The sequence below is a fragment of the Heterodontus francisci genome, chromosome 20 (genome assembly GCF_036365525.1).
Source record: "Heterodontus francisci isolate sHetFra1 chromosome 20, sHetFra1.hap1, whole genome shotgun sequence".
In the NCBI taxonomy this organism is placed as follows: domain Eukaryota; kingdom Metazoa; phylum Chordata; class Chondrichthyes; order Heterodontiformes; family Heterodontidae; genus Heterodontus; species Heterodontus francisci.
The window spans coordinates 58705374-58722526 of record NC_090390.1 but is presented as its reverse complement, the minus strand read 5'-3'; the positions used below and the strand labels follow the sequence as shown (position 1 = coordinate 58722526).

Here is a 17153-nt window from a genome sequence, read left to right as displayed (position 1 = left end):
ACAAAGTGGGCTAAGATACAGAAAGCAGAGTGTTGTAGTAAGGGGCTGTTTTATGAACTGAAGGGAGACATGCATTGGCATTCCCAAAGATCAGTATTAGAACCACTGCTGTTTTGGTGTCCATTAATGGCTTGTACTTGGGCATACGTGGCAAAATTTCAAAATTTGCATGAGGCAAAACTAGAAGTGTAGTAAACAGTGAAGAGGATAGGAATAGACTGCAAGAGCACTTGGACATGCTGGTTGATGGCCATATGGGCATACACTAGGCAAATGAAATTCAGTGCAGTAAAGTAAGGTGATACATTTTACTAGGAAGTCTTATATTTATACAATGCCTTTCAAATAATAAAACACCTCAAGGTGCTTCACAGAAGTGAGAAAGCAAAGCTAGACACCGAGTCACATAAGGTCAGATTAGAGCAGATGGCCAAATGCTTGGTCAAAGAGGTAGGTTTCGAAGAGCATCTTAAAGGAAGGAGGAGAAGTAAAGAGTCAGAGTTTTAGGGAGGTCATTCCAGAGCTTATGGCCTAGACATCTGAAGGCACAGCCACCAATGGTGGAGCAATTAAAATCAGGGATGCTCAAGAAACCAGAATTCCATGAGTGCCGACATCTTTGAGAGTTGTGCAGCTGGAGGATATTCAGCCGAGTTTGGAGTGGGCACCAAGGGAATGGCTACAATCTTCAATATTTAATTGGAGGAAATTTCCACTCATCCAGCACTGGATACTGACAGAGATCCCGTGACTGAGAGCCCATGACTGAGATAAAATGGTTGGAAGCTCATTTTGGTATCTAACTTGACACCAACGTTGCCAACAATCTGCTTTAGCCTCAAACAAGTGCCAAAGCAAGGGATCCGCTCAAGAGGTATGAGTGCAAGATGAAAAGCTTTGACAACCTGTCTCTATTTTCAGCAATACCTGTAGTCCTGTACTATTAAATGACTAATTGAGATAAACTAATTTTTTTAAAAAATTCATTCATGGGACGTGGGCGTCGCTGGCTAGGCCAGCATTTGTTGCCCATCCATAATTGCCCTGACCTGCTCTTGTAGCCGTGGTTTTGATATGGCTACTCCAGTTCAGTTTCTGGTCAATGGTAGCCCCTAGGATGTTGATAGTGGGGGATTCAGCAATGGTAATGCCATTGAACGTCAAGGGGAGATGGTTAGATTCTCTCTTGTTGGAGATGGTCATTGCCTGGCACTTGTGTGGCACGAATGTTACTTGCCACTTATCAGCCCAAGTCTGGATATTGTCCAGGTCTTGCTGCATTTCTGCATGGACTGCTTCAGTATCTGAAGAATCATGAATGGTGCTGAACATTGTGCAATCATCAGCCAACATCCCCACTTATGACCTTATGATTGAAGGAAGGTCATTAATGAAGCAGCTGAAGATGGTTGGGCCGAGGACACTACCCTGAGAAACTCCTTCAGTGACGTCCTGGAGCTCAGATTATTGATCTCCAACAACCACAACCACCAGCGAAGAGTTTCCACCCCCGATTCCCATTGACTCCACTTTTGCTCAGGTTCCCTTGATGCCATACCCGGTCAAATGCTGCCTTGATGTCAAGGGCAGTCACTCTCACCTCACCTCTTGAGTTCAGCTCTTTGGTCCATGTTTGAACCAAGGCTGTAATGAGGTCAGGAGCTGAGTGGCCCTGGCAGAACCCAAACTGAGCATCATTGAGCAGGTTATAGTTAAGCAAGTTCTGCTTGATGGCACTGTTGATGACATCTTCCATCACTTTACTGATGATTGAGAGTAGGCTGATGGGATGGTAATTGGCCAGGTTGGACTTGCCCAGATATGTTCTTCACACAAAATGCAGGACAATTTTACACATTGCTGGATAGATTACAGTGTTAGAGCTGTACTGGAACAGCTTGGCTAGGGGCACTGCAAGTTCTGGAGTACAGGTCTTCAGTACTATTGCCGGAATATTGTCAGGGCCCATTGTCTTTGCAGTATCCAGTGCCTTCAGTCGTTGCTTGATATCACGTGGAGTGAATCGAATTGGCTGAAGACTGGCATCTGTGATACTGGGAACTTCAGGAGGAGGCAGAGATGGATCATCAACTCAGCACTTCTGGCTGAAGATTGTTGTAAATGCTTTAACCTTATCTTTCGTGCTGATGTGCTGGGCTTCCCCCATCATTGAGGATGGGATATTTGTGGAGCCACCTTCTCCAGTTAGTTGTTTAATTGTCCACCACCATTCACGGCTGGATGTGGCAGGACTGCAGAGCTTAGATCTGATCCGTTGGTTATGGGATCGTTTAGCTCTGTCTATCGCATGCTGCTTACGCAGTTTGGCATGCAAGTAGTCCTGTGTTGTAGCTTCACCAGGTTGACATCTCATTTTGATGTGCCTGGTGCTGCTCCTGGCATGTCCTCCTGCACTCATCATTGAACCAGGGTTGGTCTCCTGGCTTGATGTTAATGGTAGAGTGCGGGATATGCCAGGCCATGAGGTTACAGATTGTGGTCGAGTACAGTTCTGCTGCTGCTGATGGCCCACAGCGCCTCACGGATGCCCAGCTTTGCACAGCTAGATCTGTTCGAAATCTATCCCATTTAGCACAGTAGTAGTTCCACACAACACATTGAAGATACCCTCCATCGTGAAGGTGGGACTTCGTCTCCACAAGGACTGTGTGGTGGTCACTCCTACCAATACTGTCAAAGACAGATGCATCTGCGGCAGGCAGATTGGTGAGGAGGTGGTCAAGTATGTTTTTCCCTCACCACATGCTGCATACCCAGTCTAGCAGCTATGTCCTTTAGGACTCGGCCAACTCAGTCAGTAGTGGTGCTACCGAGTCACTCTTGGTGATGGACACTGAAGTCCCCCTCCCAGAGTACATTCTGCGGCCCTTGCCACCCTCAGTGCTTCCTCCAAGTGGTGTTCAACATGGAGGAGTACTGACTCATCAGCTGAGGAAGGGCATTAGGTGGTAATCAGCAGGAGGTTTCCTTGCCCATGTTTGACCTGACGCCATGAGACTTCATGGGGTCTTGAGTCGATGTTGAGGACTCCCAGGGCATCTCCCTCCGACTGTATAACACCGTGCCGCCACCTCTGCTGATGCTGTCCTGCCGGTGGGACAGGACATACCCGGGGATGGTGATGGCAGTGTCTGGGACATTGTCTGTAAGGTATGATTCTGTGAGTATGACTATGTCAGGCTGTTGCTTGACTAGTCTGTGGGACAGCTCTCCCAACTTTGGCACAAGCCCCCAGATGTTAGTAAGGAGGACTTTGCAGGGTCGACAGGGCTGGGTTTGCCATTGTCGTTTCCAGTACCCACGTCAATGCCAGGTGGTCCGTCCAGTTTCATTCTTTTTTATTGACTTCACAGCGGTTAGATACAACTGAGTGGCTTGCTAAGCCATTTCAGAGGGCATGTAAGAGTCAAGCACATTGTTGTGGGTCTGGAGTCACATGTCGGTCAGACCAGGTAAGGACAGCAAATTTCCTTCCATAAAGGAAATTAGTGAACCAGATGGGTCTTTTACAATAATCGACAATGATTTCATGGCCATCATTAATTCCAGATGTATTAATTGAATTCAAATTCCACCTTCTGCTGTGGTGAGATTCGAACCCATGTCCCCTGAGCAATACCCTTGGTCTCTGGGTTACACGTCCAGTGACAATACCACCATGCCACCACCTCCCCTACGCAATATACAAAATGCGATGCACTAAATGATACATTTTTATAACAGGGTGCAAGAACAGGCAAACCTGGGGGTATTTGTGCACAAATCATTGAAGGTGGAAGGACAGGTTAACAAAGGAGTAAATAAAGCATATGGGATCCTGGGCTTTATAAATAGGGGTAGAGAGTCCAAAACCCAGAAAGCTATGCTAAACCTATAAAAAACACTAGTTCAGCCTCAGATGGAGTACTGTGTCCAATTCTGCATGCACATTTTAGAAGAGGGTACAGAAGAGATTTACTAGCTTAGTTCCAGGGATGATGGATCTCTTGTTACATGGAGAAGCTGAGTTTGCTCTCCCTGGAGAAGATTTGATAAAGTTTAAAATCATGAAGGGCTTAGAAAGAGTAAATAAGTGAAACGGTTTCCAATTTAACCAGAATGCACAGATTTAAGCTGATTTGTAAAAAAGCTAGAGGCAGCTTAAGGAAAAATGTTTTTTTTTTTAAAAAAACAGTAAGTGGTTAGGATTTGGAATGCACAGATAGGGTGGTGGATACAGATTCAATAGTAGCCTTCAAAAGGGAATTGGACAAATACTTGGAGAAAAAAACTGCAGGCATATAGAGAAAGAGCGAGGTAGTGGAACTGGATTTCTTTTCGAAAAAGCGGGTACAGACTCAACAGTGCGAATAGCCCCCTTCCGTGCTACACTATTCTATGATTCCTCATATTTGTATTCCAAACGCTTGAGCTAAAGGCCTACATTTCAGTAACCTTTTTGATTAGTTTTGGTGCTTGTGCACTCGCTTGTGATCTGTAAACATGGAAATCCAAATCACAGGTATCAAAAGTAAAGACTAATGAAAGTCTTTAGAATGAGTACAGTGCAGATTCCCCAGAATTATACCAGTGTTGAAAAGATTAAATTATCAGGAACAAGTTGCATAAACTTGACTTAGCTTTTAGTAATCCATGCACATGGACACTTAAATCTCTTTGCTCCTCCACATCTTTTAGCACTAAACCTGGATCAGTGAAATTTAAAAAGCCCCACTGTCTGAATTTGAATTTTCTTCACCATACAAGTGGGAAATAAAGCAACTGAAGCATACACAACCAAAACCTTTAAAAGCTTTGTAATTGACCATAAACTGTGTAACAGATAAAAAAAAAAAGAGATCTCATTCAAGGCCTTCAAAGATCTGGGACGTTAATATTCCCTGGTTGATTCACCAAGGTTTTCTTCTAAGGTTTGGTTAGGTTATTATTTTTCAAAATAAGCTACTCATTTCAGAGAGACCAGAACTGTTTTCAGAATTGTGCAACATAGGGAGCACTTTTCTTTTGAATTTCCATCAATGCATCATAAAACATTAAACAAAGCAGTCAGCTATTTTAAACTAGCAAGTTACAAAGGAGGGTTAGTCCAGGCCTGGAATTAAGGTTTGTAAGTTACCTAACTGCATATAACTTTGCAACATAAAAGAGTAAGAATTGATATATTATGAAGTTTTTTTTATTCATTCATGGGATGTGGGTGTCGCTGGCCAGGCCAGCAATTATTGCCCACCCCTAATTGCCCTCGAGAAGGTGGTGGTGGGCTGCCTTCTTGAACCGCTGCAGTCCATGTGGGGTAGGTACACCCACAGTGCTGTTAAGAAGTGAGTTCCAGGATTTTGACCCAGCAACAGTGAAGGAACAGCGATATAGTTCCAAGTCAGGATGGTGTGTGACTTGGAGGGGAACTTGCAGGTGGTGGTGTTCCCATGCATTTGCTGCCCTTGTCCTTCAAGGTGGTAGAGGTCGCGGGTTTGGAAGGTACTGTCCAAGGAGCTTTGGTGCGTTGTTGCAATGCATCTTGTAGATGGTACGCACTGCTGCCACTGTGCGTCGGTGGTGGAGGCAGTGAATGTTTGTAGATGGGGTGCCAAACAAGCGGGCTGCTTTGTCCTAGATGGTGTCGAGCTTCTTGAGTGTTGTTGGAGCTGCATGCATCCAGGCAAGTGGAGAGTATTCCATCACACTCCTGACTTCTGCCTTGTAGATGACGGACAGGCTTTGGGGAGTAAGGTGGTGAGTTACTCGCCACAGAATTCCTAGCCTCTGACCTGCTCTTGTAGCCACAGTATTTATATGGTTACTCCAGTTCAGTTTCTGGTCAATGGTAGCCCCTAGGATGTTGATAGTGGGGGATTCAGCAATGGTAATGCCATTGAACGTCAAGCGGAGATGGTTAGATTCTCTCTTGTTGGAGATGGCCATTGCCTGGCGTGAATGTTACTTGCCACTTATCAGCCCAAGCCTGGATACTGTCCAGATCTTGCTACATTTCTACATGGACTGCTTCAGTATCTGAGTCATCACGAATGGTTCTGAACATTGTGCTATCATCAGCGAACATCTCCACCTCTGACCTTATGATTGAAGGAAGGTCATTGATGAAGCAGCTGAAGATGGTTGGGCCTAGGACACTACCCTGACGAACTCCTGCAGTGATGCCCTGGAGCTCAGATGTTTGACCTCCGACAACCACAACCATCTTCCTTTGCGTTAGGTATGACTCCAGCCAGCGGAGGGTTTTCCCCCTGATTCCCATTGACCTCAGTTTTGCTAGGGCTCCTTCATACTCGGTCAAATGCTGCCTTGATGTCAAGTAAAACATATTGTCATATGCTGAACTCAACTTGTGTTACTTACTATGAGGTGATCTACACTTGCTTACAAGCTGCCTGAAAAAAAATGCTCTTTTAACACAATAATTTGATGGTTCTTGGCCAGTTAATATTCAGGTACTTTCCTGAGCACTGCATTTGAGAATTCCACATAGAAAAATTGGCAAGAAAGTGGAAGTACTGATGGCTGCCTGCAGACATAATTCTTACCTTATTGCATACTGAGGACAACATGTTCGATCCATTGTGGGCTTATAAACATACATGCCACTCCTGAAAATGATTGAAAAGTTTACATTAGAACATATTGTGTATGTACAGTGTAAATCAAATCCACATGTTAATCTGATTAGGTTTTGAATTGACTAAGTAGCCTGCAGCACACACCAAGAGAAAGGTAAAAGATCAGGTTGCCAGGCTTGTCCACTGTTAGGAGATGCACAATGTCAGCACAAATCAATATAAGGATTTCCTTTTCCTTGTGATGAACTCACTCGACTTACTCCCAGTCTATCAACTGTAATCTAGATTAGAAAATTGCATCAACACAGCATCAAGCTATCTAAATGATTTTTTTTTCATCTTTGGTTATCCGAGGAGGCCCCCCTACCTTCTCTCTCACATTCCTGGGCAAGCTGATGTTTGCCTGGACAGTAATCCCTCTCTACTGTCCAACCTCTCTCCCTTTCTCTACTTCATGACACCACAGTGAGAACTCATCTGCCCTTTGCTCTCTTGCTCATTCTAAACTCCAAATATATTGCCCTCGATGCTGTTCTCATATTTTAACTAATTCTTTCCCAGAATTTCAAAATTTCATTATTTCCTCCTTCCTATAATCGTGAAGTTTGCAAACCCAAATTCAGTATTACCTAATCAGCACAATATAATTTAATCGCTTATTATTTTCATCCTTGATCATATCCTGCACTATGACATTTGGTTCTTCAATAATGTTTGAACAAAATGTCCTTTCTTGGGTTTCACACATGTGCAAATGATAGGCAACCCTATGCCTCCACCAATGCTGCTATAAAAACAGGCACTAGGACAGCCCACAGTATCTCTGCCGTGGATTCCCTACTCTTTCCATCGGGAATATGCGGCTTGTGAATACCTATCTTATTTCTCTTTGATGAGGTGGCTTGGAGTTACAGTCCACTAGTCCAGAGTACCACAATTAATTTACCCCTATTTTAAATTTGCAAACAAAATTGTACTATCAAATATTTTATGGTCACTCCTGAAATTAACTAGGAAATAAAAACAGTTAAGAATCATAAATGGAGCATCTTGTACCGAGGAAATACCCTGAAAGCAGGCCAGGATTTTATAAACCTATACAACATTAGAACAGAGTTTCAAAGTCTGCACACTAAATTTCTAAGGACTGTCAGAAAAAAATTAGAAAAAACAATGCAACTAAAATATACGATTAATCTTTCATTGATAATGTCATCATGATAGTCTGCTCCCTGCATAATATGCATGATTTTATTCAACAATCTTTAACAACTCAGAAGAGGACTGGTCCTAACTATTCTGATATTGGCCAAAATGTGGAAAGCTACTGAGACCAGCAAAAAAAACCTAAGGCCAGGAGTCATGTAAATATAATCACTTCTATTAGTGAACATAAATTAGGACGTAACATTTCTTTCATTCTAAGTGAGAGCTTGGCTCAGCCATAGCACTCTTGCCTCAGAATCAGAAGTTTGTGCATCAAGCAGAGAAGGCTGATGGGGGACCTGATTGAGGTATACAAAATTATGAGGGGCATTGATAGGTTAGATAGGAAGAAATATTTTCCCTTAGCGGAGGGGCCAACAACCAGGGGGCATAGATTTAAGGTAAGGGGCAGGAGGTTTAGAGGGGAGTTGAGGAAAAAAATCTTCACCCAGAGGATCGTTGGAATCTGGATTGCACTACCTGAAGGGGTGGAAGAGGCAGGAACCCTCACAACATTTAAGAAGTATTTAGATGAGCACTTGAAACGCCATAGCATACAAGGCAAGGGCCAAGTGCTGGAAAATGGGATTAGAATAGTTAGGTGTTTGATGGCTGGCACAGACACAATGGGCCGAAGGGCCTGTTTCTTTGCTATATAACTATGATCCTATGACTCAAGCTGCACTCCAAAACTTGTGCACATAATTTACTTTGATGTTTCAATGCACAACTGAGGCAGTGCTGCACCAGAGGCCTGGTCTGCTCTCTCAGGTGATTGTAAAAGATTCCATCGCAATGCAAAGAAAAGGGGAAATATATCTGACAACATTTTTCCCTCAAGCAACATCACTAAAACAGGCGATCTGACTATTTATCCTATTGTTGCTTATGGGACTTTTCTACGTGCAAACTGGCTGCCATGTTTCCCTACTACACTTCAAAAATACTTCAATAATCTAAGTGGATCTGGGATGTCCCGAGGATGTGAAAGATCTATGTAATGAAAATGCAAGTACTTCTGTACCAGATCACAAACAACACATTAAATGTACAATGTCACTTAAGAATGGTACTTGCCTCCTCCACCCTCGGTCAATTAGATTTTGATAGTCCTGGACTGTCATGGTATGAGCCCACATACCTATAATATAAATACATTGAAACTTTACAGCTGCTCAGATCACGAGATCAGTTTTAATACATGCATAACACCAAAATAAAATATACCAGCATAAATTTAAGAATTCTCAGTGATGCCAATTTGCCAGATTTAAACTCTCCTGTCTCCGTAATGAAGTAGTTCAGGCTACCCCAGTTTTGTCAAATCTTGCTAAACTGACATCCTACACATCGTTTTCCACCTATTTTGTACTCTCCTTGTCCTACTCTCACCTGGTGATTACAGGATCTTCCCTCTGCACCACCACCCTCCCCAGCAAAGAGAGGAGCAACAGCTCTCGCTTTAAACATTAGCGAAATTGTGGAACATTAAGTTTTTATTTGTGCTCTACCAAAAGCAAATGTTCAAAAAGTGCAATAAGTATCCAGAAAAAAAAGGATTAGAAATTCACGAACTGCAACAGAGCCAACAGACTCACAACTGGTCACTGCATTACAGGAAGGATATGATCACACCAGCAAGGATAGAGAGGAGATTTGCCAAGATATTGCAAGGAACAGAGATTTTAGCTATGAGGGAAGATTCGATAAGCTGGGGATATCTTCTTTGGAAGAGAGGAGACTGAGAGCAGATTTAATTGAGGTGTACAAAATTATGAGGTGTACAAAATTATGAGGTGCCTAGATAGAGTGAATAGAAAGGACCTAGTTTCCTTAGCAGAGAGGTCAATAATCAGAACATAGATTTAAAGTAACTGACAGAAGAATTCGAGGGGAATTGAGAAGAATTTTTTCACACAGCGAGTGGTGGGGGTCTGGAACTGACTGCCTGAAAGAGTGGTAGAGGCAGAAGCCCTCATCGCATTTAAAAAATACTTGGATATGCACTTGAAGTTCCATTACCTACAAGGCTATGGACTAAGAGCTGGAAAGTGGGATTAGGCTGGATAGCTCTTTTTCAGCAAATACAGATATGACGGGCTGAATGGTCTCCTTCTGTGCCATCATTTTTCAATGTTTCTATGTTACACAGCCTCAGTGAGGAACAGCACAAATGAAGAGAGTTAGCTGGTAAGCAAGCTCTGAAATGTAAATTAGAACAAAGCAGAGGAGAAACAAAAGCAATGCAAAACAAAATACATTCCAACATATCTTAGAATCATAGAATAAAATCATGGAATGATATGGCATGAAAGGAAGCCATTTGGCCCATCGTGCCTGTGCCATTTCTTTGATACAGCTATACAATTAGTCTCACTCCCCTGCTCTCACACTAATTTATTTTCCTTTTAAGTGTTTATCCAATTTTCTTTTGAATGTTACTATTGAATCTGTTTCAGCAATTTTTAAGGCAGTGCATTCAAGATCACAACAACTCACTCATAAAAAAAGTTCTCATATCACCTCTCGCTCTTTTGCTAATCACCTTAAATTTGTGTCTTCTGATTCCTGACTCAAATGCAACAGGGAACAGTTTCTCCTTACTTATTCTACCAAAACCATTCAAGATTTTGAACACCTCCATCAAATCTCCTCTTAACCTTCTCTGCTCTAAGGAGAACAATTCCAGTTTCTCTGATCTCACCACATAACTGAAGTGCCTCACTCAGGGTTCCATTCCAGTAAATCTATGGTGCATAGAACTGAACACAATACTCCTGCTGAGGCCTACTGAGTATATTATAAAGCTTTAGCATAACTTCCTTGCTTTTGTACTCTGCTTCAATTAATAAAGCCAAGGATTCCATATGCCTTTTAAAACAGCACTGTCAACTTCAAAGAGTTGTGCACATACACCCTCATGTCCCTCTGTTCCGGCACCCGCTTTCAAAATGTAACATTTAATTCATACTCATTTTCTTGCCAAAATGTATGACGTCACATTTCTCTGCATTAAATTGCATCTGCCATGTGTCTACCCATTTCACTAGTCTGTCTATGCCCAACAAAGGTTTGTTACTATCCTCACCGTTTATTATGTTTCCGAATTTTGTGTCAACAGTAAACTTTGAAATTATGCCCTGTATACCCAAATCCAAGTCATTAATAATGCATCATGTCCTAACAACCACCCCTGGGGAACAACACTGTGCACCTTCCTTCAGTCTGAAAAACAACTGCTCACGACTATTCTCTACTTTCTGTCCCTTAGCCAATTTCATACCCATATGGCCACTGTCCCTTTAATCCAATGGGATTTAATTTTGCCAACAAGTCTATTGTGGTACTTGGTCAAACACCTTCTGAAAATCCATATACACATCAACCGCATTACCTTAATTAGCCCTCTGCTCTACTTCAAAGAACCCAAAAAAATTAGTCAAACATATTTGCCTTTAACAAATCCGTGCTGACTTTCATTTATAAGCCAATAGTTTTCAAGTGCCAATTCATTTAATTCCAGATTATTGTCTCTAGACAATTCCCCACCAACCTCAGGCTGACTGGCCTGTAATTGTTGGGTATATCATTCTTCCCCTTCTTTGAACTGGGGTGTAATATTTGCAATCCACTAGTCCTCTAGAACCACCCCATTTCTGAGGAGGATTGGAAGATTGCAGACAGAACCTCTACAATTTACGTCCTTGTTTCTCTCAGTAACCTGGATGCATCCCATCTGACTGGGTGATTTTTTTACTTTGAAAATTGCCAACCTTTTAAGTATCTCCTCTGTATCTATTTTTATCCTTTCCAATATCACTCCTACCTCCTTCATTACTACATTGGAAGCATCCTCCTTGTGAGTAAAGAAGGATACAAAATACTTACTTATTATCTCAGTCATGCCCTTTGCCTCATTTCCTTTTAAGGTCCCTAATCTGCCCCACCCTTCTTTTCACCATTCTTTTACTATTATACATTGATAAAAGGTTTACTGGAATCTCATTTATGTGTTACCTAATATATTCTAATACTCTCTCTTTGCCCTATAATTCACTTATTTTATATCTCCGTATTTGCTGTACTCAGCTTGTTTCTCTACTGTAATATAAACAACTTATATTTATGTAGCACCTTTAAAGTAGTAAAGCATCCCAAGGCATTTGACAGGAGCATTATAAAACAAAGTATGGCACTGAGCCACAATAGGAGATATATGGTCAGATGACCAAAGCTTGGACAAAGAGGAATGTCCTAATGTTTTAAGGAATGTCTTAAAGGAGGAAACTGAGGCAGAGAGGCAGAAAGGTTAAAGGAGGGAATTTCAGAGCTTCGGGTCTAGACAAAATGAAGGCACAGCCACCAACGGTGGAGCAATTAAAATCAGAAATGCTCAAGAGGCCAGAATTAGATGAGCGCAGATATCTCGGAGGGTTAGAAGGCTGGAGATTACAGAGATGGTGAGGCCATGGACAGATTTGAAAACAAGGATGAGAATTTTAAAATCAAAACATTGCTTGACCGGGAACCAAAATGGGTCTTCTCAAAGTCACATATGACATCCTTTGTGGCTGTGACAATAGTAAACTTTCCTTCCTTGCCCTTCTTGACCAGGCTGCAGCCTTTGACACAGCTGACCACATCATTCTCCATCAACGCCTCTCCACTGTCATCCAATTGGGTGGAACTGTTCTCACCTGGTTCCATTCTCATCTATCTAATCGTATCAAGAGTATCACTTGCAATGGCTTCTCTTCCTGCACCATTACCTCTAGTGTCCCTCTTTTTCTCATCTCCATGCTGCCCCTTGACATCATCTGAAAGCACAGTGTCTTGTACATTGATGACACCCAGCTCTACTTCACCACCACCTCTCGACTCCTCCACTGTTGCTAAATTATCAGACTGCTTATCCAACCACCTATTTGCACCTTCACTACGACTGCCTACTTCCACCGATGTAACATTGCCCGACTTTGCCCATCTCAGCTCATCTGCTGCTGAAACTCTCATGCATGACTTTGTTACCTCTGGACTGGACTCTCCCAACGCACCCCTCACTGGTCTACCACATTCTACCCTCCGTAAACTTGAGGTCATCCAAAACCCTACTGCCTGTGCCTTAATTCGCAGCAAGTCCCCTTACATTTGTCATAAACCTCTTCTTCCTGTCTCATTATAACCTCAATCTTTGGGAAGCTTTAGTTCTGAAGGCCCTTAAATTTCCCCTTCATGCTATGTGTATATTCTGCACCCGAGCGACCTCCTCTTTGAAGGCTCCCCTCTGTTCAATAACTGTTTTGCCTACTACTTTTGATTCAAATGCGCCAGGGCCAGATCCTTTTGTAATTCACTGAAATTAGCTCTCCTCCAGTCACATACTTTTATGTTCGACTGTTTCTTGTCCTTTTCCATAACTATTCTAAACCTGATATTATGATCTCCGTTCTGCAAATGCTCCCCCACTAAAACATGCTCCATTTTCTCCACCTTATTTCCTTGAACTAGATCCAGCACTGATCAAGAAAGTATTCTTGTATACATTTCAGGAATCCAGACCCTCCTTTCCCTTTACACTAGGATAACTGAAGTCCCCCATTATCACTACTCTATAGTTCTTTTACTTTCTGTAATTTGTGAGCAAATCTGCTTCTCTATCACCTTCCCATTATTTGGTGGCCAATATTATACACGCAACAATCTGTTCCTTGATGCAAAGCTCAATACAGGCATAAGGAAAGCAGCTACCACCTTTGGTTGACTTGCAAAACGTTCATGGGATACCACGCTAACCCTTAGGACCAAGCTGATGGTTGAAAAGGCCTGTGTTCTCAGCACCTTGCTGTACGGCTGTGAAACATGGGCGACTTGCAGCTACCAGAAAAAGAAACTCAACAATTTCCATCTTCGCTGTCTATGGTGCATTATGGGTATATCCTGGCAGGACAAAATCACAAATGCAACAGTCCTCTCAAAGGCAGAGCTCCCAAGTGTGCTGGCACTAATCAAACAGAAGCAGCTTCGGTGGATCGGACACGTCCGCAGGATGGAAGTCATCGCACACCCAAAGGCGGCACAGTGGCGCAGTGGTTAGCACCGCAGCCTCACAGATCCAGCGACCCGGGTTCAATTCTGGGTACTGCCTGTGTGGAGTTTGCAAGTTCTCCCTGTGTCTGCGTGGGTTTCCTCCGGGTGCTCCGGTTTCCTCCCACAGCCAAAAGACATGCAGGTTGATAGGTGAATTGGCCATTATAAATTGCCACTAGTATAGGTAGGTGGTAGGGAAATATAAGGACAGGTAGGGATATGGGATTAGTGTAGGATTAGTATAAATGGTTGGTTGATGGTCGGCACAGACTCGGTGGGCCGAAGGGCCTGTTTCAGTGCTGTATCTCTAAACTAAACTAAACCTTCTGCGTGGTGAGGTAGCTGGGGCCAGACGACCCAAGGGATGCCCAAAGCTCCACTTCAAGGATGCTTGCAAGCATAACATGAAGGCCCTAAATGTCGACTATCACACCTGGGAGTCACTAGCTGGCGACAGAGGGAAATGATAACACATCCTATGGGCTGGCGTGCACTACCACCATGACCAGTGGCCACAGCAGCTTGGAAACAGGCACCAATGCCAAAAACAACAATTGACAGCATCACTTGGCAGTTTCAAATGTGGCACTTGTGGCAGAACCTGTCTCTCAAGGACTGGCCTTCACAGCCATTAGCAAAGTTGCACCAAGACAGACCACTTAAATGGATTGTTTGCTGTACGTCCATTATCTTTCATAGATGGAAGGATGCCAACCAACAGTATACACCCAATAGCATAATAGCGCATCTATTGTTCTTTAATTTTGACCAAATGGATTCGGTATTTGACCCCTTAACGACATCAACCCTTTGGTATGTGGGTCAATAACCAGAGGTCATAGATTTAAAATCATTAGCAAAAGATCTAGAAGGAAGATGAGGAGAAATTTTTCTGCTCAGAGTTTTCACGATGTGGAACACTCTACCTAAAAAGATGTGGAATCTGATTCCATAAATAATTTTGAAAGGGAGCTGCGCAGGTACCCAAGGATGAGAAACTTACGGGGGGTTACAGACATAAAGCAGGGGTATCAGACTAAGCAAGACTGCTTTTTCAAACAGCCAGTACAAGCACAGCAGCCAAAGGGCCTCTTTTGGTGCTCTAAGTTTCTATGATTCTTTCCAGTACGATAATAGTTTCTCTGATAAATTCTGTAACCCCCTTCCTTTCCTTCCTGAATATCTTGGGGCCAGGAATATGGAGTTCCCAATCCTCCCCTTCTTTGAGCCAGGTCTCTGCTGTTGCCACTATATCATAGGCTCGTATGGCGAATTGTGTGTGCAGCTCGACAACCAAATTCATTACTCTGTGTGCATTTACGTACGTGTGCTCCAAACCCATCTTAGTCTGCCTTGCATTTGTCCAGTTTGATCCCTATTTTTGGACTATTCTTTACTCGAGTGCCATTTGTCTTTCCCAATCCTCGATGCACCTTGATTCTCCTCTCTAATGTTCCATCCTGGTTCATATCCCCCTGCCAAATTAGTTTAAATGCTCCCCTACAACAATAGATAACCTCCCATGAAGACACTGGTTCCAGGTCTGTTGAGGTGCAAGCCATGCACTTTGAACAGGTCCCAATGCCCCAAGAATCTGAAGCCCCCGCCGCTCCTGCACCATTTCTCCAGTTGGATGTTGACCTTGCACTGGGAGCACTCCAGAAATTACAACCTTTGATGTCCACTTTTTAAACTTCCTTCCTTGCTCCTGAAACCCTGACTACAGGAACTCAACCCTTTTCCTTAGGTTAATAAAATGCCACATTTAAAAATACAAGCCAGTTATAACACTATGATCGAAGCAGAGACTTTAACCAGGTGTCACTGCGTTTCATCATCTTGTCAGACCAACTAAATTTTTTAATTCACTTTGTTCACAGAAACACACCGTGACACTGATATTTACATCACATGTATACAAATATTACTGAGAAACATTCAGCAATGAAAGAACCATCTTAAAGAGGAAATACAGCTTTCTATACAAAGTACTCCATATCTTATTAACACAATCTCTTACCAAAACACAGAAGCCATTCAAGTCACCTGCAGAACCTGTGCTCAGGTGCCTACTCCCATACATTTTATGCAGTTCCAATTTATTGTATTGCCAAGTTGTTAAATGCCCAATAATTAGCTGTTTAGATGCCTGGGATTGGAAAACCAGTGCACAAAGCATGCCAATGAGCTATTCTGGATGTTCTTGTGCATGAATTGCAAAAAGTTAATATGCAGGTTCAGCAAGTAATTAGGAAAGCTCATAAAATGTTATTGCTTATTGCGAGAGGAATTAAATACAAAAGTAGGGAGATTATGCTTCAGTTATACAGGGCATTGGTGAGACCACAACTGGAGAACTGGGTACAGTATTGGTCTCCTTATTTAAAGGAAGGATATAAATGCGTTGGAAGCAGTTCAGAGTCTAGTAAACCTTCTAATACCTGGAATGAGCGGGTTGTCTTATGAGGAAAAGTTGGACAGGCTAGGCTAGGAGTTTAGAAGAGTAAGAGGTGACTTGATTGAAACATATAAGATCTGAAGGGGTCTTGACAGGGTGGATGTGGAAAGGATATTTCCCCTAGTAGCAGAATCTAGAACTAGGGGTCACTATTTAAAAATAATGGGTTGCCCATTTAAGACAGAGATGAGGAGAAATTTTTTCTCTGAGGGTTGTGAGTCATAGCAACTCTCTCCCTCAAAAGGCAGTGGGAGTAGAGTCCTGAAATATTTTTAAGGCAGAGGTAGATAGATTCTTGATAAGCAAGGGGGTGAAAGGTTATTGGGGTAGATGGTAATGTGGAGTTGAGATTACAATCAGATCAGCCATGATCTTACTGAATGGCAGAGCAGGTGCCAGGGGCCGAGTGGCCTACTCCTGCTCCTAATGCATATGTTCTTATGTAAGGAACAGAGGAGAACATGTGCTTTATAAATGTACATAAATGGAGGTGTACTAGTGAAGAAATAGCTGGAGGAAAAGGCAGCAATGAAAAATGACTGAAGGAACAGGACACAGTCTGGAGATCACTTAAGCAACAGTGAAGCATCAGGAAACATCAGTACAACAGAGTAAAGGGAACACAATAGGGAAAAAGAAAAAGGAGAGTAACAGACAAAGGGAAAAAATAAACAGCGTGCTGAAATTCCATGACCTCTCTGGAGGAACCAGTACTTTAATTTTCACAAAAAGTAGAATATAATGAAAAAAAAAGGAATTTGAACTGAAATGGACACCCGAAATTAGGAATAATTGAAGAGTTATCA

General features: G+C 42.6%; 1 protein-coding gene across 5 annotated transcripts in view; it reads right to left on the bottom strand.

Moving 5' to 3' along the window:
• LOC137380662 (arginyl-tRNA--protein transferase 1) overlaps window positions 1-17153 on the bottom strand; it is a 297262-nt gene that overhangs the window by 262531 nt on the left and 17578 nt on the right. For all 5 annotated transcript variants that reach the window (XM_068052848.1, XM_068052847.1, XM_068052849.1 and 2 more), the window contains exons 2-3: window positions 8880-8943; window positions 6564-6626 (exon numbers count right to left, since the gene is read on the bottom strand). In XM_068052848.1, coding sequence (XP_067908949.1) covers window positions 6564-6626; window positions 8880-8943 — 127 coding nt within the window. The remainder of the gene's footprint in view (window positions 1-6563; window positions 6627-8879; window positions 8944-17153) is intronic.